This window comes from Somniosus microcephalus, chromosome 28, assembly GCF_052327205.1.
Source record: "Somniosus microcephalus isolate GS21.2 chromosome 28, FLI_Smic_1.0, whole genome shotgun sequence".
Classification (NCBI taxonomy): domain Eukaryota; kingdom Metazoa; phylum Chordata; class Chondrichthyes; order Squaliformes; family Somniosidae; genus Somniosus; species Somniosus microcephalus.
Window position 1 is genome coordinate 17,425,129 of NC_141014.1, and position 27,984 is coordinate 17,453,112.

The 27,984-nt window shown below is 51.9% G+C and overlaps 3 protein-coding genes across 9 annotated transcripts in view; 1 reads left to right on the forward strand and 2 right to left on the reverse strand.

The window, feature by feature from the left end:
- Nucleotides 1–2,742: 2,742 nt before the first annotated feature.
- On the reverse strand, nucleotides 2,743–27,830 carry polr3h (polymerase (RNA) III (DNA directed) polypeptide H). 5 transcript variants are annotated; one of them, XM_085969552.1, is made up of 7 exons: nucleotides 27,755–27,830; nucleotides 19,544–19,678; nucleotides 17,026–17,122; nucleotides 10,810–10,896; nucleotides 5,354–5,417; nucleotides 4,177–4,408; nucleotides 2,743–3,180 (listed from the first exon to the last, which is right to left on the reverse strand). In XM_085969552.1, the coding sequence occupies exons 2-7, from the start codon at nucleotides 19,652–19,654 to the stop codon at nucleotides 3,127–3,129; spliced, it is 645 nt and encodes a 214-aa protein (XP_085825678.1). In that variant the 5' UTR covers nucleotides 19,655–19,678; nucleotides 27,755–27,830; the 3' UTR covers nucleotides 2,743–3,126. The 5 variants fall into 5 exon arrangements, with proteins under 5 accessions (XP_085825678.1, XP_085825680.1, XP_085825675.1 ...); XM_085969554.1 differs by lacking the exon at nucleotides 27,755–27,830 and adding an exon at nucleotides 21,309–21,417 and having other exon boundaries at nucleotides 4,177–4,401; XM_085969549.1 differs by lacking the exon at nucleotides 27,755–27,830 and adding an exon at nucleotides 21,309–21,417.
- LOC147099014 (uncharacterized) lies at nucleotides 10,906–17,019 on the reverse strand. The gene is made up of 2 exons (XM_085969545.1): nucleotides 15,650–17,019; nucleotides 10,906–13,306 (listed from the first exon to the last, which is right to left on the reverse strand). Exons 1-2 carry the CDS (start codon nucleotides 16,688–16,690, stop codon nucleotides 13,223–13,225), a joined length of 1,125 nt encoding a protein of 374 aa, XP_085825671.1. The 5' UTR covers nucleotides 16,691–17,019; the 3' UTR covers nucleotides 10,906–13,222.
- The window catches only part of LOC147099015 (cold shock domain-containing protein C2-like), a 77,930-nt gene continuing 77,096 nt past the window's right edge, over nucleotides 27,151–27,984 (forward strand). Inside the window, exon 1 of one of the 3 annotated variants that reach the window (XM_085969546.1) lies at nucleotides 27,151–27,438. In XM_085969546.1, the coding sequence (XP_085825672.1) occupies nucleotides 27,244–27,438 (195 nt within the window). In that variant the 5' untranslated portion in view covers nucleotides 27,151–27,243. The remainder of the gene's footprint in view (nucleotides 27,439–27,984) is intronic. The other 2 variants (XM_085969548.1, XM_085969547.1) reach the window with 2 other exon arrangements.

Sequence of the window (27,984 nt, forward strand, 5' to 3'; positions counted from 1 at the left end):
CTACATTGGGGAGACCAAACACAGATTGGGTGACCGCTTTGCGAAACACCTCCGTTCAGTCCGTAAGGGTGACCCCGAGCTTGCGGTCGCCTGTCATTTTAATTCTCCGCTCCACTCCCACTCTGACCACTCTGTCCTCAGCCTCTTACACTGTTCCAATGAAGCTCAACGTAAGCTCGAGGAACAGCACCTCATCTTTCGATTAGGCACTTTACAGCCTTCGGGACTCAACATCGAGTTCAACGATTTCAGACCATAACCTCGGCCCATTTTCTCTCTCTCACATGGCAGCTGTTGATCATTCTGCCATTTACACCTCATCTAGAGTCATCTTTTGTTTCTTAACTTGTCCCATTACCATCTCCTTTTGCCTTGCACCATCATCCCTTTTGTCTCTTAATCTCTCCTGCCTTCCATCCTATCACAAACCTTCCCTTTGTTCTTTCCTCCTCCCCTTCCCCACACTTGCTTAAAAATCTGTTACATCTCCAATTTTTTCCAGTTCTGACGAAGGGTCATCGACCTGAAACGTTAACTCTGTTTCTCTCTCCACGATGCTGCCTGACCTGCTGAGTATTTCTAGCATTTTCTGTTGTTTCAGATTTCCAGCATCTGCAATATTTTGCTATTGTACCTCATCCAAGTGGGTGTTTTATAAAGAGTGGATATCGCTCAACCATTGGCAGCCGTGCCTTCAGCTGCCTGGGCCCTAAGCTCTGGAATTCCTCTCTCCTTTAAGACGCTCCTTAAAACCTACCTGTTTGACCAAGCTTTTGGTCATCTGCCCTAATTTCTCCTTATGTAGCTTGTGTCAAATTTTGTTTTATAACACTCCTGTGAAGCGCCTTGGGGCATTTTACTATGTTAAAGGCGCTATATAAATGCAAACTGTTGTTAAGAGTCAGCACTAGTGTCGGCTAGGGTGGGGGGGGGGGGGGGAGAGAGAGAGGAGCAGACAACACAGCCAAATTCTATCCTGTCCTTATCCAATGCCCACTGGTGCACGGTTAAGCAGGGATCCCTAAATGGTGGTCAGGAGCAAGGATCCTGACTGATATCACCCATCCTTAACCCAAGGGAAAGGAGTAGACGGGGCCTCGGTTTAACGCCTCATCTGAAAGACGGCACCTCCGACAGTGCAGCACTCCCTCAGTACTGCACTGGGAGTGTCAGCCTAGAATTTTGTACTCAAGTCTCTGGAGTGGGACTTGAATCCACGACCCTCTGACTCAAGAGGCGAGAGTGCTGCCCACTGAGCCACAGCTGACGATGCAGGACATAGGAATTCATAACGGGAAAAGCCAACAGGAAGTTTTAATATACTATATACAGATAGATAGAATTCTTCCATTTGACTCTTTCCCAATACTGCCACCGCCTCGCTGACTGAGATCAGGTATGGGCACGGTGCAGGGATGGAATCTTCCTGGTCTGTAGGGATCACTACCACACCAGATGATGCATATTCCAACTCGGCTTATCAACTGACAATAGCAGAAACATTCATTCTTTGTAACACCGGTGACTGCTCGGTTATCACAGGAACGTTCTTACTGCTCCAGCGATTCTTCAATGGCGAGAGAACAGGAAGGTCGGAAGGGAGGCCGAGACATCCTTAAACCCTTTAATTGCCCCAGGCACTGGGCTTTAAAAAAAAGACTTGCATTTATCACGTCTCCAAAGCATTTCACATACAATGAATTACTCTGAAAGTGCAGTGTAGGCTAAAGGGATCAAGGGATATGGGGAGAAGGCAGGGACGCGGTACTGAATTTGGATGATCAGCCATGATCTCATTGAATGGCGGAGCAGGCTCGAGGGGCCGAATGGCCTACTCTTGCTCCTATCTTCTATGTTTCTGTGTGACTCGGTACATAGGCAAACGTGGCAGCCATTTTGCACACAGCAAGATCCTGCAATACATCCACAAAATGAATGTTCAGTTAACCTGTTCTGATGGCGTAGGCGCGAAGGTATGCGGGCTAGGACACTGGAAGAACTCCCTACTCTTCTTCAGAAAGCGCCGTGCTATCTTAAACAGCCTTGGTTTAAGGTCACCTCGAAGATCGATACCTCTGCCAACGCAGCACTCCCGCACTGAAGTGCCAACTTGGATTACTGCGTTGAAGGCTGGGAGCTGGGCTTGAACGCAACAAGATATGTTGGTGATCAGGCACATTTCCCTCTTCCCCCCCCCAACCCCCTGTACCTCAAGGTAGAAAAGGGGCCATAAAATAGCATCTCATGGTCCTAATTTTGAGACAGCTAGCAATTACATACTGTAAATTGATTTTTTTAAGCCTGCAAGTGTTGCTGGCAACTATTTCAAAACTAGAGCTCTCGGGCCATTCATTTGTATTAGTAAAATACTTTCATAGTTCTCCATAATACTAGTTCTGATAAGTGTTGTCCCTGACCCTCCTGTATTGTAAACGGCATGACTAGGAAACTGCTCCCACCCAACACCAAACTCTCCCGCTTTCTCTCTCACACACAGACGCACGGCTGGGCAGGTGGAGGGATTCAGGAAGTGGAATGGATTCGCTGCTGCGCTGCGAGTGGAGTAGGCTGAATGACCTCCTTCTGTGCCGTAAGTTTCAACGAGTCGATGAACTCATAACCTTCTGATCCACTGGGCCAAGCTGGCACAGTTAAATGGGCAGCGTGACATTGGAACAGGGGCACCGTGCACTCTGTGGGCTGGCCTCGTTTCCTCAGTGGTAATGGGTACACAGAACTAAATCCATTGATCAAACATCTTTAATATGCTGCGAGTGCTGGGTTGGTACTACACAAACACACACACATCACTGTGTCCAGAACATGAGGTAGTCAACGTTGCCTAACCAAAGAAAATGCACATTTTTTTTTTGGAAAGTCTTCCATTTCCACTGGGCACCCGCCGCCTTTATCTGCTCATCAGAAAAACGTCCCATGTCGTTGCTGGGATCTTGCTCGCCAGATGCTTCCTGCTCTAGTTAAACATCCAGCATCTGTCCTCGTCTCGGAAGGCCGGATTCCTCGAGGAACCGTAGGGCTAAACAAGAGCAGCAGGCAGTTGCAGCTCCAGGCAGGCGGCTATTGCGTCCGTGCTGTACTCCGAGCCACGGCTTCGAGTTCTGCTCATTAACCATTCGTCCACCAGGACAGGAGCCCCAGTCCCGGCTCACTGATGGATGCCTGCAGAGAGTTTGGGAAACACAAGTAGAAATCACGCAAGGGATTAAGGGGGCATTTCCCTCTTTATTCTGTTCTCCCCTGCCACATAACACACAATACTGGAACAGGAGGAGCGAGGGGGAAAGCACGCCAGAGGGCAGAGAGCGCGAGAGAAAGGAGGAAATGAGAAAGAGAGACACAGACGGGCTGCTAAAGACGCAGAGAAACACGCACCACAGTGAGCGGGATGTAATCCTACCTCGAATATCGCCTCTGTGGGATGCAAGAGTGTTTGGATTTTACTTTATTTTTAGGTACGTTTTTTGCTCACCAGACCAGACACACTCGAAGAGCGGCCTACAGTTCTCTCTCTCTCTCCCAGTGGCTGCCAGATGTCACCCTGCACCCAAACACCAGGAGGCGCCGGACAACGCCCAAGCACAACCTTCCCATCCGATTCTTTTCCCCCTCCAATCAGGTTAGGAATGGAGCAGAGCAGGACTCAAACCCTCGCCCACCCCCGTGGAACTGAGAGCCGTATTTCAACTCTGCACCGTCCGGGCCCCTCCTCAGAAAGGAGGACCTCTTTCAAGATCCTATGCCTCAACTGGGTTTGAACTGAAGTGCGGTGCTGAGGGAGTGCTGCACTGTCGGGGGTGCCGTCTTTCGGATGAGACGTTAAACCGAGGCCCCCGTCTGCCCTCTCGGGTGGAAGTAAAAGATCCCGCGGCCACTATTTCGAAGAGCAGCAGGCGTGTCCTGTGGGCCAACATTCATCCCTCAAACAACGTAACTAAATAGATTATCTGGTCATTATCACATTGTTGTGGGAGCTTGCTGTGCACAAATTGGCTGCCGCGTTTCCTACATTACAACAGTGACTACACTCCAAAAAAAAGTACTTCATTGGCTGTAAAGCGCTTTGGGACATCCTGAGGTGGTGAAAGTCTTTCTTCTCTATCCAGAGAGAGTGCCAAGGCCCTGCACCCAGAAAGTAGAGAGGTGGGCCTGTCTCACCGTCAGTGTGTAGGGAGACTCCTTCTTCTGTGTTTCTTCCACTGTGGTGGTGGTGGTGGTGGTGGTGGTGGTGGTGGTGGTGTTATCCGCTTTGCTGGGCCCAGTGGGCGAGGTGTCAACAAAGCATTCGTCCACCACTCGCAGCCGGACCTCCTCCCCCACATCCATGTAAAGGTCGTGTGTTCCCTCGTCGGTCTCGTACTCCCACACCCAAACCTGCTCCGTCTCATCACTGTCAGCCCAGTCAAGGAATCCGCGGCCGGCACCAGGATAAACCCCGGCTTTCGTGGGCAAGTGGCACCACCTCGAATTACACAGAGTTTTACAGCACAGATACAGGCCATTCGGCCCAACTGGTCCGTGCCGGTGTCCATGCTCCACACCAGCCTCCTCCCACTCCCTCTTCATCTCACCCCATCAGCATATCCTGCTATTCCCTTCTCCCTCATGTACTGATCTAGCTTCTATTTGAAAAGTATAACATTCTTACAGGGTAGATGCTGAGAGGTTGTTTCCCCTGGCTGGGAAGTTCAGAACCAGGGGTCAGGGTCCCAGAATAAGGGGTCGGCCATTTAGGACTGAGATGAGGAGGAATTTCTTCACTCAGAGGGTGGTGAATCTTTGGAATTCTCTGCCCCAGAGGGCTGTGGAGGCTCAGTCGTTGAGTATATTCAAGACTGAAATTTAGATTTTTGGTCACTAAGGGATCAAGGGATACGGTGACAGTGCAGGAAGGTGGAGTTGAGGTTGAAGATCAGCCATGATCTTAATGAATGGCGGAGCAGGCTCGAGGGGCCGAATGCCCTACTCCTGCTCCTACGTCTTATGTTATGTTCCCCTTAAATGTATCTCTGCTAGTCCCCTCAACTACTCCCTGTGGTAGCGAGTTCCACATTCTCACCACGCTCTGGGTAAAGCGGTTTCTCCTGAATTCCTTACTGGATTTATTTATGACTATCGTATAATTAAGTATCGCCCCCTGTTTCGGAATTCCCCCCCACAAGTGGAAACATCTTTAAACCGGAGTCACTCCAGATTCTAGTGGGAACAGAACAGGAGGTCAAGCTTCTGATAATGAGCGGCCTTGTTCGTTGCCAGGGTCAGGTGGTGGTGACTTCTCGCCTGCCTCCCATCCCATCCACCCCCAGGTGAAGGGGCGCCGCTCACTGAAGGATACAACTTGGCCGGCTGCTGCAGGGATTCGGGAGGGATGAGGATGTCATCGAAATATCCCAGGGTCACTGCGAGGAAGAGAGAAGGAGCAGCATTGAAGAATGGAACATTTATAGTGGGTTAAGACACCGGCCTTACACGACGGGCCCAGATTCACTGCCAGCCCACACTGACGCGATTTAAATTCCACCGCCACCCCACCATCTTGGCTGAGTGCCAGGGTGAAAGAAACTCGAGGTAGTCTCCAGGGTGTGAGTTGACGCTAGCATCACCCCAATACCTCGGCAGGTAAATGCACTGCCTGGTGATGCAAAGAATCATAGGAACAGGAGGAGGCCATTCAGCCCCTCGAGCCTGTCCCGCCATTCAATCAGATCATGGCTGATCGGTACCTTAACTCCATCTACCCGCCTTGGTTCCTAACCCTTAATAACCCTTGCCGAACAAAAATCTATCAATCTCTGTTTTGAAATTGTTAATTGAGCGCTTCAGCTACGAAGAGCGACTGGACAGGCTGGGGGTGTTTTCCTTGGAGCAGAGAAAGCTGAGGGGGGACCTGATTGAGGTGTATAAAATTATGAGGGGCATAGATAGGGTAGATGGAAAGGAACTTTTCCCCTTAGTAGAGGGGTCAATAACCAGGGGGCATAGTTTCAAGGTAAGGGGCAGGAGGTTTAATGGGGATTTGAGGAAAATCTTTTTCACCCAGAGGGTGGTTGGAATCTGGAACTCACTGCCTGAAAGGGTGGTAGAGGCAGGAACCCTCACAACATTCAAGAAACATTTAGATGAGCACTTGAAACGCCATAGCATACAAGGCTACGGACCAAGTGCTGGAAAATGGGATTAGACTAGACGGGGCTTGATGGCCGGCGTGGACACGATGGGCCGAAGGGCCTCTTTCTGTGCTGTATAACTCTGATTCCCCCCGCCAGCCTCAAAAGCTTTTTGGGGGGGGGAAGAGTTCCAGATTTCCACCACCCTTTGTGTGAAGAAGTGCTTCCTGACATCACCCCTGAATGGCCTGGCTCTAATTTTAAGGTTGGGCCCCCCCTTGTTTTGGACTCAGGAAGGTCTCAGCGTCTGGGCTGCACTAGCTGGCCTCAACCAGGGTGTCAGTGGGAGCAGTGCCATTGAACTCAACAGACGAGTTGGAGGGAGAGAGGGAGGGGCATCAGCCAGGGTCCCTGCTCCTGATCACTATCCACTTCCTTGCTGTTGGAATTGGCGTCACTGTGTGAATGAAGCAAGCTTGGTTGAGATGGCCCTCGATTAAAGAACGGTGGAAGGGTACTCCAACATGACCCAGGACCTTCAGGAATGGGGGAGCAAGAGTGGGGAGGGAGGGCCAAAAAACTGCTCCAGGTGACTCCCAGAAGCGAGAATCCTTAATCACTGCAGAATGTTGGAATCCTGTGCACACAGATGAGCAGACTGAACCCAAATTCATTGGCCGGTGATCCCGGCAGCAAGATTCCCCTCCCCTCCTGAATCTGTTGGCTTTCAACCCAAACCCCACTGGTTAAAGTACAATACGAAGCCTCTGCCTTCGGGAGACAAGAGCAGTCCGTCTCCTATCCAAGGTCACAAGAACATTATTTTTTTCACACGCCCAGAGTATTATGCAACTCAATTATGAAGGGCAACCTCCTGATCTCACAGACACTCACATGGACAAGCTGTTCGGAACACACACAGGCTGCAGAACAATGAACAGCCACCGTCACCCATTAACCCAGCGCAGTCAAGCTGCACTTTACACTGTATTAGAAACTGATTTTGTCTCCTCTACTGCCTGACCGAGTGATACAACAGGTGGGCGGGTGCCCGCCGCCCAGCTCTCTGCCAGTGCTGCTTGACTGGTCATTGGGACTTGCAGGACAACGGTCCCTGCATTAGAATGAAGTCACCCCACTCCCCCCCCCCCCCCAGGGCAGTGTCGGAAGTCAGATATCCACAGTATGTGTGAGGGAGAAATGACAGGCGTGCTTGCTGGGCCTTACTGCACCACACTGGCACACCCACATAACTCGAGGGGCTGAATGGCCTCCTCCTGATCCTATACACGACCAGGCAGTACATTGACCTGCCGAGGTGCTTTTGAAAGATGTCTCCACACACCTCAAACCACATCACTGCTGTTAATCTAAACACCCTCCACCAATTTCCAACCAGGCTTCCTTCTCCTTCTCTCCGGTTTTTCTCTCTCTCCGGTTTCTCTCCCCCTCTCTCTCTCCGGTTTCTCTCCCCCTCTCTCCGGTTTCTCTCCCCCTCTCTCTCTCTCCGGTTTCTCTCCCCCTCTCTCTCTCTCTCCCCCCCCCTCTCTCTGGTTTCTCTCTCCCTCTCTCCGGTTTCTCTCCCCCTCTCTCTCTCCGGTTTCTCTCCCCCTCTCTCTCTCTCTCCGGTTTCTCTCCCCCTCTCTCTCTCTCCGGTTTCTCTCCCCCTCTCTCTCTCTCTCTCTCTCCGGTTTCTCTCCCCCTCTCTCTCTCTCTGGTTTCTCTCCCCCTCTCTCTCTCCGGTTTCGCTCCCCCTCTCTCTCTCTCCGGTTTCTCTCCCCCTCTCTCCGGTTTCTCCCCCTCTCTCTCTCTCCGGTTTCGCTCCCCCTCTCTCTCTCTCCGGTTTCTCTCCCCCTCTCTCTCTCTCCGGTTTCTCCCCCTCTCTCTCCGGTTTCTCTCCCCCTCTCTCCGGTTTCTCTCCCCCTCTCTCTCCGGTTTCTCTCCTTCTCTCCGGTTTCTCTCCCCCCCTCTCTCTCCGGTTTCTCTCCCCCCCTCTCTCCGGTTTCTCTCCCCCTCTCTCTCCGGTTTCTCTCCCCCTCTCTCTGGTTTCTCTCTCCCCCTCTCCGGTTTCTCTCCCCCTCTCTCTCCGGTTTCTCTCTCCCTCTCTCTCTCTCTCCGGTTTCTCTCCCCCTCTCTCTCCGGTTTCTCTCCTTCTCTCCGGTTTCTCTCCCCCTCTCTCCGGTTTCTCTCCCTCTCTCTCTCTCCGGTTTCTCTCCCTCTCTCTCTCTCTCCGGTTTCTCTCCCCCTCTCTCTCCGGTTTCTCTCCCCCTCTCTCTCTCTCCGGTTTCTCTCTCTCCCCCTCTCTCTCCGGTTTCTCTCTCTCTCTCTCTCCGGTTTCTCTCCCCCTCTCTCTCTCTCCGGTTTCTCTCTCTCTCTCCGGTTTCTCTCCCCCTCTCTCCGTTTTCTCTCCCCCTCTCTCTGTCCCCGGTTTCTCTCCCCCCCTCTCTCTCTCTCTCTCTCTCCGGTTTCTCTCCCCCTCTCTCTCTCTCCGGTTTCTCTCCCCCTCTCTCTCTCTCTCTCCGGTTTCTCTCCCCCTCTCTCCAGTTTCTCTCCCCCCTCTCTCCGGTTTCTCTCCCCCTCTCTCCGGTTTCTCTCCCCCTCTCTCTCTCTCTCTCCTGTTTCTCTCCCCCCCTCTCTCTCCGGTTTCTCTCTCCCCCTCTCTCTCTCTCTCTCCTGTTTCTCTCCCCCCCTCTCTCTCCGGTTTCTCTCCCCCCCCTCTCTCTCTCCCCCCTCTCTCCGGTTTCTCTCCCCCCTCTCTCTCTCCGGTTTCTCTCCCCCCCTCTCTCTCCGGTTTCTCTCCCCCCCCTCTCTCTCCGGTTTCTCCCTCTCTCTCTCTCTCCGGTTTCTCTCCCCCCCTCTCTCTCTCCGGTTTCTCTCCCCCCCCTCTCTCTCCGGTTTCTCCCTCTCTCTCTCTCCGGTTTCTCTCCCCCTCTCTCTCTCCCCGGTTTCTCTCCCCCTCTCTCTCTCCGGTTTCTCTCCCCCCCTCTCTCTCCGGTTTCTCTCTCCCTCTCTCCGGTTTCTCCCTTTCTCCGGTTTCCCTCCCCCTCTCTCCGGTTTCTCTCCCCCTCTCTCTCTCTCTTCGGTTTCTCTCCCCCTCTCTCTCTCTCTCCGGTTTCTCTCTCCCCCTCTCTCTCTCCGGTTTCTCTCCCCCTCTCCCTCTCCGGTTTCTCTCTCCCCCTCTCTCTCTCTCCGGTTTCTCTCTTTCCCCCTCTGGTGCCCCACCCGAACAGTCATTTTTTATGTTTGAGCATTGAGAGCGAACGGTGGAACAATATTCAACCATGGTGGGAGTGTCACAGTGAAGCATGGCTTTGTCCAACGTGCACACAGTCACTTCCGGCGGGGGCCCTTTGCCGCTCATCCTAATGCCCCCCCTACATTGCAACAGTGACTACACTTCAAAATGTACTTCACTGGCTGTAAAGTGCATTGGGACGTCCGGTGATCATGAAAGGCGCTATATAAAGGCAAGTCTTTGTTTCTTTCGAACCGCTTGAGGGCCCTAATCTTATTGATCAGCCATGATCTTATTGAATGGCGGAGCAGGCTCAAGGGGCCGTATGGCCTACTCCTGCTCTTATTTCTTACGTTCATAGAGTTATACAGCACAGAAAGAGGCCCTTCGGCCCATCGTGTCCGTGCCGGCCATCAAGCCCTGTCTATTCTAATCCCATTTTCCAGCACTTGGTCCATAGCCTTGTATGCTATGGTGTTTCAAGTGCTCATCTAAATGCTTCTTGAATGTTGTGAGGGTTCCTGCCTCTACCACCCTTTCAGGCAGTGAGTTCCAGATTCCAACCACCCTCTGGGTGAAAAAGTTTTTCCTCAAATCCCCTCTAAACCTCCTGCCCCTTACCTTGAAACTATGCCCCCTGGTTATTGACCCCTCTACTAAGGGGAAAAGTTCCTTTCTATCTACCCTATCCACACCCCTCATAATTTTGTACACCTCAATCAGGTCCCCCCTCAGCCTTCTCTGCTCCAAGGAAAACAGCCCCAGCCTGTCCAGTCTCTCTTCATAGCTGAAGCGCTCCAGCCCAGGTAACATCCTGGTGAATCTCCTCTGCACCCTCTCCAATACAATCATATCCTTCCTATAGTGTGGCGACCAGAACTGCACACAGTATTCCAGCTGTGGCCTAACCAGCGCTTTGTACAGCTCCATCATAACCTCCCTGCTCTTATATTCTATGCCTCGGCTAATGAAGGCAAGTATCTCATATGCCTTTTTAACCACCTTATCTACCTGTCCTGCTGCCTTCAGGGATCTATGTACATGCACACCAAGGTCCCTCTGATCCTCTGTCCTTCCTAGGCTCCTACCATTCATTGTGTATTCCCTTGCCATGTTAGTCCTCCCAAAATGCATCACCTCACACTTTTCAGGGTTAAATTCCATTTGCCTCTGTTCTGCCCATCTGACCAACCCGTCTATATCGTCCTGTAGCCTGAGGCTTCCCTCCTCGCTATTTATCACTCCACCAATGTGTGAACATGTTCTTACGTTCTAACCCCTGGTCTGGTTGAGAACAGTTAGCACAGTCTGGGGACAGAAATTCCAGCTCTGGTCACTTTTACCATCCCTTTATTTAAGTCCCTCCCACCCCCTTGCTCTGGATGAATCTCTTCAGTTTTTCCCCGAAAAAAGATTGAACAGCAAACCCTCAAATAAGGAGTCACTCACCGTAGACTCCGTCCTGAATGCAGCCTTTAATTTTGCCAGTTATAATCTCGTCCAGAAAGGGTCGAAAGACCACGTATCGGAAATGTACTGTGTGGAAAAGCAGGAAGAGGAAGGAACACCGTTTAAAGGACGCACCTGCATTGCTACAGCACCCTTCCCACCCTCGGGTCGTCCCAAATCCCCACAAACCAATGAATCACTTTTGAAGTGCATTCACTGTTGTTATTTAGGCAAACATGGCTGCCAAATTGCACACAGCAAGATCCCGCGAACAGCAAATTAGATAAATGTCAGTTAATCTGTTTTTGGTGGTGTTAATTAAAGAATAAATGTTGGCTAGGACACGGAGAACTTCCTCGCTCTTCTAAAGGGGCCATGGGATCTTTTACGTCCCTCTGAACAGACACAATGGGTCCTTGGTTTAAGATCTCATCCAAAAGGCGATACCTCGAACCATGAGCGAGATTGGAATCCACAAGCTTCGGAGTCAGAGATGAGTGCGGTGCTACAAGCTGAGCACGGCTGATACAGGTATCTCAACAGGTGAGGGATTGAGGGAGGGCTCTCGCTCAACACCAGTTCTGCAGATGAGGAATCTGCACCTGAACCAGGCTGCCACAGAGCAAGAGGGAGAAAGCAGAGGGTTACTCACCCTGCGCTGCAGGGCTTCCCCACCTTCCAGCACCTGGCAAGGCAGCGGCACAGGCTGTGAGGTGGGTTTCCAGCTCGCCCTCGGAGGCAAAGGAGGCTAGAACTAGGGGGCATAGTCTCAGGATAAGGGGCCGGCCTTTTAAGACTGAGATGAGGAGGAATTTCTTCACTCAGAGGGTTGTGAATCTTGGGAATTCTCTACCCCAGAGGCTGTGGATGCTGAGTCGTTGAGTGTATTCAAGGCTGAGATCGATAGATTTTTGGACTCTATGGGAATCAGGGAAGATCGGGCAGGGAAAGTGGAGTTGAGGTCGAAGATCAGCCAGGATCTTATTAGTTCATGGGATGTGGGCATCCTTGGCAAGGCCAGCATTTATTGCCCATCCCTAATTGCCCTTGAGAAGGTGGTGGTGAGCGGCCATCTTGAACCGCTGCAGTCTGTGTGGTGAAGGTACTCCCACAGTGCTGTTAGGGAGGGAGTTCCAGGATTTTGACCCAGCGACGATATACTTCCAAGTCAGGATGGTGTGTGACTTGGAGGGGAACTTGGAGGTAATGGTGTTCCCATGTGCCTGCTGCCCTTGTCCTTCTAGGTGGAAGAGGTCGTGGGTTTGGGAGGTGCTGCCAAAGAAGCCTTGGCGAGTTGCTGCAGTGCATCTTGTAGAGTTGGTACACACTGCAGCCACGATACGCTGGTGGTGGAGGGAGTGAATGTTTAAGGTGGTGGATGGGGTGCCAATCAAGCGGGCTGCTTTGTCCTGGATGGTGTCGAGCTTCTTGAGTGTTGTTGGAGCTGCACTCATCCAGGCAAGTGGAGAGTATTCCATCACACTCCTGACTTGTGCCTTGCAGATGATGGAAAGGCTTTGGGGAGTCAGAAGGTGAGACACTCGCCGCAGAATACCCAGCCTTTGACCTGCTCTTGTTGCTACAGTATTTATGTGGCTGAGGAGGCTCGAGGGGCTGTATGGCCTACTCCTGCTCCTAATTCTTATGCCTGCAGTAGCGAGACTGACTGGAACTAATACTAAATCAGTTGAAAGCAAACCAGGGGTGGAGAGAATTGAGTTTCCCCCATCCCAGTCTTTTGGACTACACTGTAGGGGTACAGCCTGGCTGGACATCAACATAAAGAAGGGAGATCCGCCACTTATAATTCCCACGTGTAACTCAGGGACAGAAGCTAACGACTGCCCCTGCCCTCCAGCCCTGGTTTAGGATTTGCTCTGTGATGCGCTATCAATTACTCATAAAAGACGGAGAGTAACTAAAGGCTTTTATTAGCAAAGAACAGAGCATGTCTCTCGTGGTTGACTGGGTTCCAAGAAGGCAGGGGGCTGCCGAGCAGTCACCTTTATACCTGGGCCTGTGGGTGGAGCCAGGGGCGGAGCCAGTAGAGACATGCTGAGGCATGCATAGGTACAACAGTGTGCAACAACAACAATAACAGTGGTTTACCACATTCACCCCTTGTTTAAAATTGAGTCCGGCGGGGTGAAGTGTACTAAAGGTTCGTGTAAGTAAGTCTATCAGGTGGCCTTGTATGCCGTCCTGATCATCGTGGTGGCGGCGGTGATGGTGCAGCATCCAACGTTGAATCAGGCGTCTCATTGAGTGGTTGGGTGGTCAATGACGGGTCCTGAGGCTGCGGCATGCCGTCTACCGGGGTTGGGTTGTGGGTAGTGGTGGATGGCAATGGTAGTGTTTCAGGGACACCCGAAGGTGCGAGATCTCGTGTGGAGGCTGTGTCCTCCCGCCCGTCTTATGGGACCTCACGTGCTTCCGCAGCAGGACGGGTCCTGGAGAAGTCAGCCATGTCGGTAACGAGATCCCTGATGTGGACTTCCTGGGGAAGGAGAACATTCTCTCATGAGGGGTGGCATTGGTGGCTGTACAGAGCAGTGACCGAATGCAATGGAGCGCCGCAGGGAGGACCTCCTGCCAGCGAGAGGTCGGAAGGCCCTTAGATTTCAAGTTTAAAAGGACTGCCTTCCAGGCCGTCGCATTCTCCCTTTCCACCTGGCCATTCCCCCGGGGGTTGTAGCTGGTGGTCCTGCTTGTAGCAATACTTCTCGCGAGCAGGTACTGACGAAGTTCGTCGCTCATAAAGGATGAGCCCTGTCGCTATGAATATAGCTAGGGAAACCGAACAAGGCGAAGAGGTCATTCAGACATTTAATGACCATGGTACTGGTCATGTCTGAGCAAGGGATGGCAAACGGGAAACGGGAGTACTCGTCAATTATGTTGAGGAAGTACACATTGCGGTCAGAGGAGGGGAGGGGCCCTTTAAAATCGACGCTCAGCCGTTCAAAGGGGCGCGTGGCTTTGATCAGGCTTGCTCTGTCTGGCCTATAAAAATGCGGTTTGCACTCGGCACAGATTTGGCAGTTCCTGGTCATGGTCCTGACCTCCTCGATGGAGTAGGGCAGGTTACGGGATTTGATGAAGTGAAAAAACCTGGTGAGCCCCGGGTGGCAGAGGTCATTGTGGAGGGTCTTCAGTCTATCAACCTGCGCGTTGGCGCATGTACCACGTGATAGGGCATCTGGGGGCTCATTGAGTTTCCCGGGCCGGTACAAGATATCGTAATTGTAGGTGGAGAGTTCGATTCTCCACCTCAAGATCTTGTCATTCTTGATTTTGCCCCTCTGCTTATTATTAAACATAAAAGCTACTGAATGCTGGTCAGTGAGCAGGGTAAATCGTTTTCCGGCCAGGTAATGCCTCCAATGTCGCACAGCTTCCACAATGGCCTGGCCCTCCTTTTCGACAGAGGAGTGTGGAATCTCGGGGCCCTGGAGGGTCCTTGAGAAAAAGGCCACGGGTCTCCCCGCCTGGTTAAGGGTTGCAGCTAGGGCAAAGTCGGATGCGTCGCTCTCCACTTGGAAAGTGATGGACTCATCCACTGCGTGCATCGTGGCCCTCGCAATATCTCTTTTTATGAGAGTGAAGGCTGCACAGGCCTCTGCTGCCAGGGGGAAGGAGGTGGACTTGATGAGGGGTCTGGCTTTGTCCGCATAGTTGGGCACCCACTGAGCATAGTACAAGAAAAACCCTAGGCATCTCTTCAGTGCTTTTTGGCAGTGGGGGAGGGGGAGCTCCATAAGGGGCCGCATCCTGTCGGGGTCGGGGCCGATGACTCCGTTCTCCACTACACAGCCAAGAATGGCAAGGCGCTTGGTACGAAACATACATTTGTCCTTGTTGTATGTTAGGTTCAGACGCTGGGCCGTACGGAGGAATTTCTCTAGGTTAACATCATGGTCCTGCTGGTCGTGGCCGCAGATGGTGACGTTGTCTAGATAGGGGAAAGTGGCCTGGAGCGCGTTCTGGTCAACCATCCGGTCCATCTCCCGTTGGAAGACTGAAACCCCGTTGGTGACGCCGAAGGGAACTCTGAGGAAGTGGTAGAGACGACCGTCAGCTTCAAAAGCTGTGTACTGGCGGTCCTCAGCCCTGATGGGGAGCTGGTGGTATGCCGACTTTAGATCAATCGTCGAGAACACCCGGTATTGTGCTATCTGATTGACCATGTCAGATATGCGGGGGAGTGGGTATGCATCTAGCTGGGTGTAGCGATTGATCGTCTGGCTGTAGTCAATAACTAGGCGCTGTTTTTCGCCAGTCTTCACTACCACCACTTGTGCTCGCCATGGGCTGGTGCTACTTTCAATAATCCCTTCCTTCAGGAGTCTCGCTACCTCGGATTTAATGAAGCTCCTATCCCCGGCACTGTAACGCCTGCTTTTGGTAGCGATGGGCTTACAGTCGTGGGTGAGGTTAGCGAACAAGGAGGAGGGGGGGGGGGGACTTTAAGGGTGGAGAGGCTGCAAATGGTGCGCGGCGGGCAATTTAAAAGCTGCTGGCTGCAGACTGAGAGTGGGGGGAGGGGTCCGTCGTACGCTAATGTGACACTCTTAAGGTGGCACTGAAAATCCAACCCCAGTAGAACGGCAGCGCAGAGATGGGGCAGGACCAGGAGTTTAAAATTTTTGTATTCTGTGCCCCTCACTGAAAGGGTCACTACACAGTAGCCACCGACATCCGCTGACTGGGCTTTGGAAGCCAAAGAGATCCGATGGCGCATCGGCAGGACCGGGAGAGAGTAACTGCGCACCGTGTCGGGGTGGATAAAGCTCTCCGTGCTCCCGCTGTCAAAAAGGCAGGTAGTGGCGCGGCCGTTTACCGTAATGTCCATCATGGGCCTGGACAGTTGATGAGGGAGAGATTGGTCCAGCGTCACGGAGGCCAGCGTATGGTCGAGCGAGTCGATGTGGTCGTCAGATGAGGCGGTGGTTGAGTCCGGGTCCCCCGTGGTTGAAGTTGGAGACGTCCAAGATGGCAGACAAAATGGCGGCGCCCATGATCCCGATCCCCACGCGGCTGGGGGAGCCCAAGATGGCTGCCCCCACGGTTCACACGCGGCGCTGCTGGCGTTAGCGGTTTTACCTTTGCAGGCGCTGACATAGTGTCCTTTCTTCCCGCAGCCGGAGCAGGTAGCGTTTCTCGCCGGGCAGCGTGCTCTGGGGTGTTTTGCCTGGCCACAAAAATAACATTTCTGTGCCTTGGACATCGCAGCAGCAGTTGAAGGTGGCGGCGGTCCCATGACCCAAGGTTGTGGCGTCCACGTTGCGGAGCGGTTAGGGGAGAAGGCGTCCATATTCCTGCGGGCCGCGTCGAGCGAGTGGGACACTGCCTTTCTCAGGTCCATTTCTCCCTTTTCCAACAGTCTCTGCCGGGAGTAGTCGGACCTTAGACCCGCGACAAAAGCATCTCGGATCAGTCCCTCAGTGTGTGCTGCGGCTGATACTTCTTTGCAATCGCAGCCTCGGCCGAGTATCCGTAGTGCCCGTAGGAAGGCCTCCACCGATTCCCCGGGCTGCTGTCTGCGGGATCTTAAGAGGTGCCTGGCATAGACCGTATTTACCGGGCGTGCGTATTGCCCTTTTAGCAGATCGATAGCCGCCGCGTAGGTCGTCGCGTCCTGGATTATTGTATAAACTTGGTGGCTCACCTTTGAGGCCAGGATTTCCAACTTGTTTTCGTCCAGGGTCACAGTTGAGGCTTGCAGGTAGGCCTCGAAGCAACGCAGCCAATGCGCGAATTTGGTAGCCGAACCCGCTTCTTGGGGGTCTAGGTCCAGGCATGTTGGTCTGAGGGCTCGCAGCAGCTCCTGCTGCTCAGCGTTTGGTGCAGCAGCCTGCTGCTCAGCGTTTGTTGTCGACATTTTGTTTTTGCTAATAAAATTGATGCGCTATCAATTACTCATAAAAGACGGAGAGTTAGGAGAGTAACTAAAGGCTTTTATTAGCAAAGAACAGAGCATGTCTCTCGTGGTTGACTGGGTTCCAAGAAGGCAGGGGGCTGCCGAGCGGTCACCTTTATACCTGGGCCTGTGGGTGGAGCCAGGGGCGGAGCCAGCAGAGACATGCATAGGTACAACAGTGTGCAACAACAACAATAACAGTGGTTTACCACACTCTGGCAGGAGGGAAATGAAGACACTGGATTGCCGAGAGTCACTAAAATAGAAAGACTATTCCTTAGTGCACGGTGTCTAACCTTTGGTGTGAGACGCTCCGTCCCCTGGGAAGATGTAGGAATCTTCCAGCTTGGTAATGTCATACAGACAGACACAGAGGCCGACATTGTATACCACCTGTGGAGAGAAAACAAGAGAGAGAGACACACACAATCAGCGACAAGGCTCACTGGGAAAAAGGGCTGGATTCCCAACTGAACTTTTAAGTCAGTGACAGCCCTAGATTCTGCAGCTCTACCTCCCCCTCTCTGCGTGGAAGTTTAATCCAGCCATTTTTTAAATCTTAGCGCAGTCTGCTGTCTGAAAATTTCCACGAGTTTATATTGATGACCTTTGGTCCCATTGCCCGACCTCACCTTAAATTTACACTTAGCTAATCAAAACCACTTCCAATTTAAATAAAATTCAATTCCCTGCCTTTTTGCCCTCGTTTTCAAATCCTTATTTTCAAACCCCTCGCCCTTGCTAGCTCTTATTTCCTCCAGCCCCACAACCCTCAGAGACATTCGCGCCCCTCGAATTCTGTCCTCCCTGATTTTAATCGCTCCACCATTGGTGGCTGTGCCTTCAGCTGCCTGGGCCCTAAGCTCTGGAATTCCCTCCCTAAACCCTCTCCATTTCTCCTTCCTCCCTTAAGACGCTCCTTAAAACCTACCTCTATATGCAGCTCGGTTTCAAATGTTGTTTGAGAACGCTCCTGTTAATTAAGCCCCTTGGGATGTTTTACTCTGTTAAAGGCGCTGTATAAATACAAGTTGTTCTTGTTTATCATAGAAAACATAGAAACATAGAAGATAGGAGCAGGAGTAGGCCATTCGGCCCTTCGAGCCTGCTCCGCCATTCAACGAGATCATGGCTGATCATCCAAACCCTAGCACCCGGTCCCTACACCGACAGCCATCCCACCCAAGCCCTATCCCCGTAACCCCACGTATTTAATCCCCCCTAACACTAAGGGCCAATTTTTATCATGGCCAATCAACCTAACCCGCACATCTTTGGACTGTGGGAGGAAACCGGAGCACCCGGAGGAAACCCACGCAAACACGGGGAGAATGTGCAAACTCCACACAGTCACCCGAGGCCGGATTTGAACCCGGGTCCCTGGCGCTGTGAGGCAACAGTGCTAACCACTATGCCACTAACCACTAGGCTGTATAGATTGAACGTTTTAAACCTTTCCTCATGTTGCTATCAGAGGTGACACCAGCAGCAGTCTGAGCGAGCCACCCTAAAACAGCAAGTGCTTTCCACTCAATGGCCTGTTAAGAACCTTTCCCCGGAGAGGCAGGCACAAACAGGCTTAGGAATAACACCTGGGAATACAAACAGGTCCATTTTAACAGTATCAGGATGCAGTGCCACTTAGAATCTTACAGCACAGGAGGGGGCCATTCGGCCCATCATGCCTCTTTGAAAGAGCTCTCCAATTAGTCCCACTCCCTGGATGAGTGCAGCTCCAACAACACTCAAGAAGCTCGACACCATCCAGGACAAAGCAGCCCGCTTGATTGGCACCCCATCCACCACCTTAAACATTCACTCCCTCCACCACCGGCGCACCGTGGCTGCAGTGTGTACCATCTACAAGATGCACTGCGGCAACTCGCCAAGGCTTCTTCGGCAGCACCTCCCAAACCCGCGACCTCTTCCACCTAGAAGGACAAGGGCAGCAGGCGCATGGGAACACCATCACCTCCAAGTTCCCCTCCAAGTCACACATCATCCTGACTTAGAAATATATCGGCCGATCCTTCATCGTCGCTGGGTCAAAATCCTGGAACTCCCTCCCTAACAGCACTGTGGGAGCACCTTCACCACACGGACAGCAGCGGTTCAAGAAGGCGGCCCACCACCACCTTCTCAAGGGCAACTAGGGATGGGCAATAAATGCTGGCCTTGCCAACGACGCCCACATCCCATGAACGAATAAAAAAAACTCCCCTGCTCTTAGAATCATAGAATGGTTGCAGCACCGAAGGAGGCCATTTGGCCCATCGAGCCCATGTTGGCTCTCTGCAGGAGCACTTCAGCTCGTCCCACTGCCCTGCCCTTTCTCTGTGCCCTGCAAATTTTTTTCCTTCAGGTATTTATCCAATTCCCTTTCGAAATTCCCTTCTGAAAAGCAGTTCAGCAATATAAAACGCAGCATAAAGCAAATTACAGGAAACTCTTTTTTGTCCGGCACCGACTGGACCGACGTGATGCCGGTTCATCAAAAATTCCGGATAACCGAGAGCTATAGTAAAAGATACGGAGAGCTGAGAGCTCCGTATAAAGCAACAAACCCTGTTGCTTAGCAACAGGTGCAGAACAATGGCCACAAGTTCCAAGCGTCTCTGTAGCTTAGCAACAGCTGCAGCCACACCCGATTGCACAGCAACAGGTCGAGGAAGGCCAGTAATATGAAGTAAAACTTACCTGAACCTACTCCTGAATTTTGCCGGTTAACCGAGATTTCCGGTTATTTAGGTGCCGGTAAATTGAGAGTTTCCTGTACTCTTAAGCTGCTGCAGCAACAGATTCTCCAACTCTTACCTTGTTGGCCAGCTTTTTGTTCAGCTCTTCAGCTATGGCATCATTTAACCTCCTTTCAAAGAGCCAGGGTGGGATCCGCACGGTATCCACCATCTCCACCAGGACAAACATGGTGGGCGAGACAGGATCGCCGCACTGGGAAGAAAGGAGGAAGGGGAGTCACTTCACCCGAACACTGCTCATTTTTAAGGCCCTCATATTGGGGAAAGTGCAAAAAATATTTTCAGCAAGTTAATTTCTAGGATTGCAAGGACTATTTTTTTTTGCATTGATAGAGTGCCTCATTAGTACATGCTACAAACAGGTTTTCCTGCCCTTCCAATCGTGTCACAGTATCTTTTACATCCCCCTGAATCATCGGAGCAGGCAGGCAGGAGCTCGATTTAACCTGCAGCACCTGCGACAATGCAGCACTCCCACAGTACTGCATTCATACAGCGCCTTTAACATAGTAAAACGTCCCAAGACGCTTCACAGGAGCGATTATCAAACAAAATTTGACACCAAGCCACATAAGGAGACATTAGGATAGGTGAACTAAAGCTTGGTCAAAGAGGTAGGTTTTAAGGAGCATCTTAAAGGAGAGAGAAAGAAGCGGAGAGGTTTAGGGAGGGAATTCTAGAGCTTAGAGCCTCGGCAGCTGAAGGCACGGCCACCAACGGTGGAGTGATTAAAATCAGGGATGTGGAGGAGGCCAGAATGGGCGAGTCGGACATGACCTTCCCAAGCTGACTCTCTCCAATCAGCTCACACTGATCCAAGTGCTCTGTCACTCTCTGCCTTTGATGACAAGATCGAGCAGCTTCCCCACAACTGGTTGCAGTCTCTGGGAGCTGCACTCACCCACTGACCCATGGCAGGGCTGGGTGGTGAGGCTCAAGTCTTCTGTACAGGGGACCATGAGCTGGAGGGCCTGGGCACAGCTCTGGGACCGAGCACCAACACCAGGCTCCCAAACCCCCAGACTCCACGCCCCCAGACTCCACGCCCCCAGACTCCGCCCCCCCAGACTCCGCCCCCCCAGACTCCACACCCCCAAACCCCCAGACTCCACACCCCCAGACCCCAAACCCCCAGACTCCACACCCCCAGACCCCCAGGCTCCACACCCCCAGACCCCCAGGCTCCACACCCCCAGACTCCACACCCCCCACACTCCACACCCCCAGACTCCACACCCCCAGACCCCCAGGCTCCAGACCCCCAAACCCCAGACCCCCAGGCTCCAGACCCCCAGGCTCCAGACCCCCAGACTCCACACACCCAAACTCCACACCCCCAGACCCCCAGGCTCCAGACCCCCAGACCCCCAGGCTCCAGACCCCCAAACCCCCAGGCTCCAGACCCCCAAACTCCACACCCCCAAATTCCCAGACTTCACACCCCCAAATTCCCAGACTCCACACCCCCAGACCCCAAACTCCAAACCCCCAGACTCCCAAACCCCCAGACTCCACACCTCCAAACCCCCAGACTCCACACCCCCAGACCCCAAACCCCCAGGCTCCACACCCCCAGGCTCCAGACCCCCAAACTCCACACCCCCAGGCCCCAAACCCCCAGACTCCATACCCCCAGGCCCCAAACCCCCAGACTCCACACCCCCAGGCCCCAAACCCCCAGGCTCCACACTCCCAGACTCCACACCCCCAGGCTCCACATCCCCAGACTCCCAGGCTCCAGACGCCCAAACCCCCAGACTTCACACCCCCAGGCTCCACACACCCCGACTCCCAAACCCCCAGGCCCCAGGCCCACCGTTCACCATCGAGCAGACCGCAGGCTTGAGTTTGACGGCCCCGGGCCGCACAGCTTCAGTCAGATTCCCCTCCTGCGCAAATCCACTTTACAACAGACGGTCAACAGCGCAATCCACTTTGCGGCAGGCGGTCAGGCCGGTGTGAGGAAAATCTCCCCGCTTGGTTTTCCCACAGTTTGCGACAGCCGAAGGCTGGATGGCCTTAAAGGTGTGATAGAGCATTGAGGGGAGATCATTCTTTCATTCTTTGATACAGGCGACTACTCTACTTTAAATCTATGATATGTAAGTCTGCAAAATCGAAATCCTGCAACATTTTAAAAGAAAAATTAGCTATATTTTAATTTAGGTTGAACATCCAAAATTAATGCAATAATGAATCAGTTCCTTTCTAAGTGTGAGGCAAAGATAACAACAACTTGTATCTATATAGCACCTTTAATGTAAAACATCTCAAGGCGTTCCACAGGAGCAATTATTAAACAAAATTTGACACCGAGCCACATAAGGAGAAATTAGGGCAGGTGATCAAAAGCTTGGTCAAAGAGGTAGGTTTTAAGGAGCGTCTTAAAGGAGGAGAAAGAGGTAGCGAGGCGGAGCGGTGTAGGGAGGGAATTCCAGAGCTTAGGGCCCGGGTAACAGAAGGCACGGCCACCAATGGTAGAGCGATTATAATCAGGGAAGCTGAAGAGGGCAGAATTAGAGGAGCGCAGATATCTCAGGGGTTGTGGGGCTGGAGGAGATTACAGAGATAGGGAGGGGCGAAGCCATGGAGGGATTTGAAAACAAGGATGAAAATTGTAAAATTGCGACATTGGTGGACTGGGGGCCAGTGTAGGTTAGCGAGCACAGGGGGTGATGGGTGAATGGGACTTGATGCGAGTTAGGACACAGGCAGCCGAGTTTTGGATGACCTCACGTTTACGTAGGATTGAAGATGGGAGGCTGGCCAGAAGTACGTTGGCATATTGAAGTCTAGAGGTAACAAAGGCATGGATGAGCTGAGGCAGGTTTGGAGTCGGGCGATGTTCCAGAGGTGGAAATAGGCAGTCTTAGTGATGGCGCGGATATGTGGTCGGAAGCGCATCTCGGGGTCAAATACGAGACCAAGACAAATGATTAAATGGCTTGCGCCTTTGACTGCGATTCCTCTACAGCTACTAGTTGATGTGTTTCTTCTTCATTAAAGTTCATTATCTCCAATATTTGACAACTTCTTTGCATAATGGTTATCTGTAATATTACTCACAGTTGTGAAGTCTCGCAGCATTTATCCTAACCTGTCTGTCCCTTTAAGGCCACTGCTTAGGTACTCTCTGTGTGGGGAAATGGCCTCAACAGGTACATTCTGAGGTCAATTGGAGACTAATTGCTGACAGTAATGTCTGTAAGGTGGCAGTTGCTTGTAAATCCCCAGCTCCTGCCCTCAGGAGCAAGGAATTGCTGGACGAAGAAAGACCAAGATCCATCTAGTTTGCTTTCGACCATCCTGGTATTACCTAGTATTTACAGCACAGAAACAGGCCATTCGGCCCAACAGGTCCGTGCCGGTGTTTATGTTCCACACCAGCCTCCTCCCACCCCCTACTTCATCTAACATCAGCATATCCTTCTATTCTTTTCTCCCTCATGTGTTTATCTAGCTTCCCCTTAAATGTATCTATGCTATTCACCTCGACCACTCCCTGTGGTAGCGAGTTCCACATTCTCGCCACTCTCTGGGTAAAGAAGTTTACCCTGAATTACCTATTGGATTTATTAGTGACTATCTTATATTTAAGGCCCCTAGTTCTGGTCTCGCCCACAAGTGGAAACATCTTCTCCAGGTCTACCCTATCGAACCCCTTCACAATCTTAAAGACCTCTGTCAGGTCATCCCTCAGCCTTCTCTTTTCTAGAGAAAGGAGTCCCAGCCTGTTCAATCTTTCCTGATAGGTGTAACCTCTCAGTCCTGGTATCATTCATTTTTGCACCTTCTCCAGTGCCTCTATATCTTTTTTATAATATGGGGACCAAAACTGTTCACAGTACTCCAAGTGCGGTCTAACCAAGGCCCGATACAAGTTTAACAAAACTTCTCTGCTTTTCAATTCTACCCCTCTCGAAATGAGCCCCAGTGCTGTGTTTGCTTTTTTTTATGGCCTTATTAACCTGCGTCGCTAACTTTAGTGATTTGTGTATGGTCGCATGACACAACAACAATGGAGTCGTTATCAATTGGTCTGCAACCGTCTGAAGCGAGGAAACCCCCAGTTTGGGAACCATAGGTCGTCCAGAGTCAGCTATTCCTCCCGAGCATGCTACACTCACCACCTGTCATATCGCAAATTACTTGTATGAGTTCGGAGAAGCCAAGTTATCAAGGTCAGAAAAAAACAGCAGGAAATGGCTGGCTTTCTTTTTATTATATTTGTCAGAAAGACAGACGTGCATTTCTACAGCGCCTTTCACGACCACCGGATGTCCCAAAGCGCTTTACAGCCAATGAAGTACTTTTTGAAGTGTAGTCACTGTTGTAATGTAGGAAACCAATTTGTGCACAGCAAGCTCCCACAAACAGCAATGTGATAATGACCAGACAATCTGTTTTAGTGATGTTGATTGAGGGATAAATATTGGCCAGGACACCGGGGAGAACTCCCCTGCTCTTCTTCGAAATAGTGCCGTGGGATCTTTTACGTCCACCTGAGAGAGCAGACGGGGCCTCGGTTTAACGTCTCATCCGAAAGACGGCACCTCCGACAGTGCAGCACTCCCTCAGCACTGCACTGGAGCGTCAGCCTAGCTTTATGTGTTCACATCCCTGGAGTGGGACTTGAACCCACGACCTTCTGACTCAGAGGCGAGGGAGAATCTGTAACATAGTGCAACGTCTGAAATGTGACCCCCAGATGCTAGATGCAAGAGAAAAAAATAAAGAACCATGTTACAGGGAAGCAGAGGAATGTGTGTGCTTATGGGAGGAACCTGAGGGAAGATTTTTTTTAAAAAGCCTTTCATGTCCTCGGACATCCCAATGCACTTCACAGCTAATTAATTACTTTTGAAGTGTAGTCACTTGTTGTAATGAGGGGAAGTGCAGCAGTCAACATGCCCACAGCAAGTTCCTCAAATAAAACAATGGGGTGAAGAACCAGTTAATCTGCCTTTGGCGATGTTGGTTGGGGGAATGAAGGCCAGCCAGAACATCCGGGAGAACTCTCCTGCCTTTTGGATAGTGCCATGGGATTTTTTTTTTTACGCCCACCTAAACAGTCCGAAGGGACTTTGGTGGTTATTAATCATCCAAAAGATGGCATCTCTGACAATGCAGCACTCCCTCAGTCAACCTAGATTATCCGCTCAAATCCTAGCGTGTGGCTTTGAAGCCATGATGGTCTGAATCAGAGGCAGAAGTGCTACAACTAAGCCAAGCTAGCACTTAAAATGTTTTAACACATTCACTGGTAATACAATGTCCGCATAGAAACATAGAAACATGGAAGATAGGAGCAGGAGTAGGCCATTCGGCCCCTCGAGCCTGCTCCGCCATTCAATGAGATCATGGCTGATCATCCAAATTCAGTACCCTGTCCCTGCCTTCTCCCCATATCCCTTGATCCCTTTAGCCTTAAGAAATATATCCAACTCCTTCTTGAATATATTTAATGAATTGGCCTCTACTGCCTTCTGTGGTAGAGAATTCCACAGGTTCACCACTCTCTGGGTGAAGAAATTCCTCCTCATCTCTGTCCTAAATGGTTTACCCCTTATCCTTAGACTGTGACCCCTGGTTCTGGACTCCCCCGCCATCGGGAACATCCTTCCTGCATCTAGTCTGTCTAGTCCTGTTAGAATTTTATAAGTTTCAATGAGATCCTCTCTCATTCTTCTAAACTCCAGCGAGTATAAGCCCAATCGACCCAATCTTTCCTCATATGTCATTCCTGCCATCCCAGGTATCAGTCTGGTGAATCTTCGCTGCACTCCCTCCATGGCAAGAACATCCTTCCTCGCATGCCCGATACGAGACTCCCAAAGCAAGCGCACTACTCGGAGCTCCGACAGGGCAAGAGAACCCCAGGTGGGCAGAGAAAACGCATCAAGGACACCCTCAAAGCCTCCTTGAAAAAGTGCAACATCCCCACTGACACCTGGGAATCCCTGGCCCAAGACCGCTCAAAGTGGAGGAGAAGCATCCGGGAAGGCGCCGAACACCTCGAGCCTCTTCGCCGGGAGCAAGCGGAAGCCAAGCGCAGGCAGCGCAAGGAGCGCACGTCAACCCAGGCACCCCACCCACCCGCCCCTTCAACCACCGTCTGCCCCACCTGTGACAGAGACTGTAGGTCCCGCATTGGACTCATCAGTCACCTGAGAACTCATTTCTAGTGTGGAAGCAAGTCATCCTCGGTTCCGAGGAACTGCCTAAGAAGAAGAGAATGTTGCAGACACATAATCATAAAAGGAAATCTTACTTCCATCTCTGTTATAAAGACACTCCCACCAGCTATCGAATGCAAAATACAGTCCGGAGGAAGCTAGTTTTCCCATAAATCATTCCTTGATCTTTTATTCTCTCCATGCTCCCACACCATTGCAGTATTGTGATTCACTCCCGAGTCCTGTTATTTGAGGAAGGTCACGACTCAGGCAGAAATTTAAACCGTAGAGGGATTAGGTTTACATTTTCTGCGTGAGTCGCGAGGATCGGGAAAGAGTCTTCCGCAAATGGCAGGACGGGCGAATGAATCACGAGCGTCGCCAACAAATCTCCAGCTGAGAGTCCAAAGCCAGGGGACCTGCGTAAACCTCGGCTCATCCGAAACCCCGCTGCCCGTGTCCTAACTCGCGCCGAGTCCCGCGCTCCCGCCACCGGTGATCCCCTTAAGCTACGCAGCCCACGAGGCCGTGCCGCGGTCTGGAAGCCCCGTGCGCAGGCCGCTTGTCGGCTTCGCAATGGGAAGAGCCGCGCACGTGCAGAAATTTGAAAGGACCTACATTGGCTCCCGGTCCGGCAGCGCCTCGATTTTAAAATTCTCATCCTTGTTTTCAAACCCCTCCGTGGCCTCGCCCACTCCCTATCTCTGTAATCTCCTTCAGCCCCACAACCCTCCGCGATCTCTGCGCTCCACCAATTCCGGCCTCTTGCGCATCTCCTGATTTTAATCACTCCACCGTTGGCGATCGTGCTTTCAGCTGCCTCAGCCCTGAGCTCTGGAATTCCCTCCCTAAACCGCTCCACCTCTCCGCCTCTCTCTCCTCCTTTAAGACGCTCCTTAAAACCTACCACTTTGACCAAGTTCCTGTCCTAATATCTCTTTATGTGGCTCGGCGTCAAATTTTGTTTTATAATACTCCTGTGAAGCACCTTGGGACGTTTTACTACATTAAAGGTGCTATATAAATGCAAGATGTTGTTATTGGGATCACGGAGGAAGGGATTACTACAGTTGGCTTCAGTATCCCTGAGCATAAAATCAGCCAGGGTTCCCACTCCTGATCAATATTCAGTGATTCCCCTCACCCTGCCCCTGGGTGAAGACTGGATCGGGCCCAGCTGTGAAGCATTGCACGGCCGAATATCTTGCCGACACCCACTGCCGGGGGCGGGGCCCACACGTGAAGAACAGCCCCTTGGGCAAGGATGGCCGTAGCCTGCAGTGCCCTACCCGCTGCGACAGAGATTGTAGGTCCCGCATTGGACCCGTCAGTCACTTGAGAACTCATTTTTTTAGTGTGGAAGCAAGTCGTCCTCAGTTCCGAGGGATCGCCTAAGAAGAAGACCCCCCCCCCCCACTGCGGTGAGAGGAGTGGGTTAAAAAGAAAAGTTGGGAGGGAGGGAGGGGGGGGGGGGGTAAATAAAACCACCCAAGAGAAAGCGTCGTTCCCCCTTTAATCGGCAGGCATGACTTCCCCCCGCCCATCCTGCCCTTTTGGAGCGTGTGATTGACAGCCTGCAGCGATGTCATTACAGGAGGGCGGGGCTAGAGTCTGTCAGTTTCCACACACACACACACAGAGAGACAAAATTAATCTTAAAACAAAAAAAATTAGCAGGCAGCCAGAGAGAGAGGGGAAGCGGAGGAACAATACAGACCGCCACCGAAGGACCTGCAGTCAGTGTGGTGGCAGAGACCTGAGGCTTCTGTTTGGAACGGTAAGGGCGTTTTGTAACCGAGACGAAATTGTTCGGGGTTTTGCACATTTTAGCAGAGGCTGGGAGTGGAAATTCCGCAGACCATTGTTGTTGTGTTGTTTTTCTTTCTCTCCAGTCTCGAAGGGACGTTAGGGCCCGGCTGCTCTTCCCTGTGTCGCTGTTTAATGCTGAGTAGATCTCCTTTCAGTGAGGGGGAGACCCCCCCCCAAGAAAAGCAGCACTTAACGCTGGACCTGTAACCTGTTTGTTTTAACCATTTCATCTTTGTTACAACAACCGGGTTTGTTTTTAAATCCCTTTGTGCGGTGCCGATTACCTGGGCGGGCGTGTAGGTGGGTGATCCTCCTCCGGACCCACGCCAGTGCTGCTGTCACTGAGTGTGAGTGAGAGTGAGAGCGTTTGCTGCTCTTTATTCCAGGCTGACACTCCCAGTGCAGTGCCGAGGGAGTGCTGCACTGTCGGAGGTGCTGTCTTTTCGGATGAGACGTTAAACCGAGGCCCCCGTCTGCTCTCTTGGGCGGACGTAAAGGATCCCATGGCCGCTAT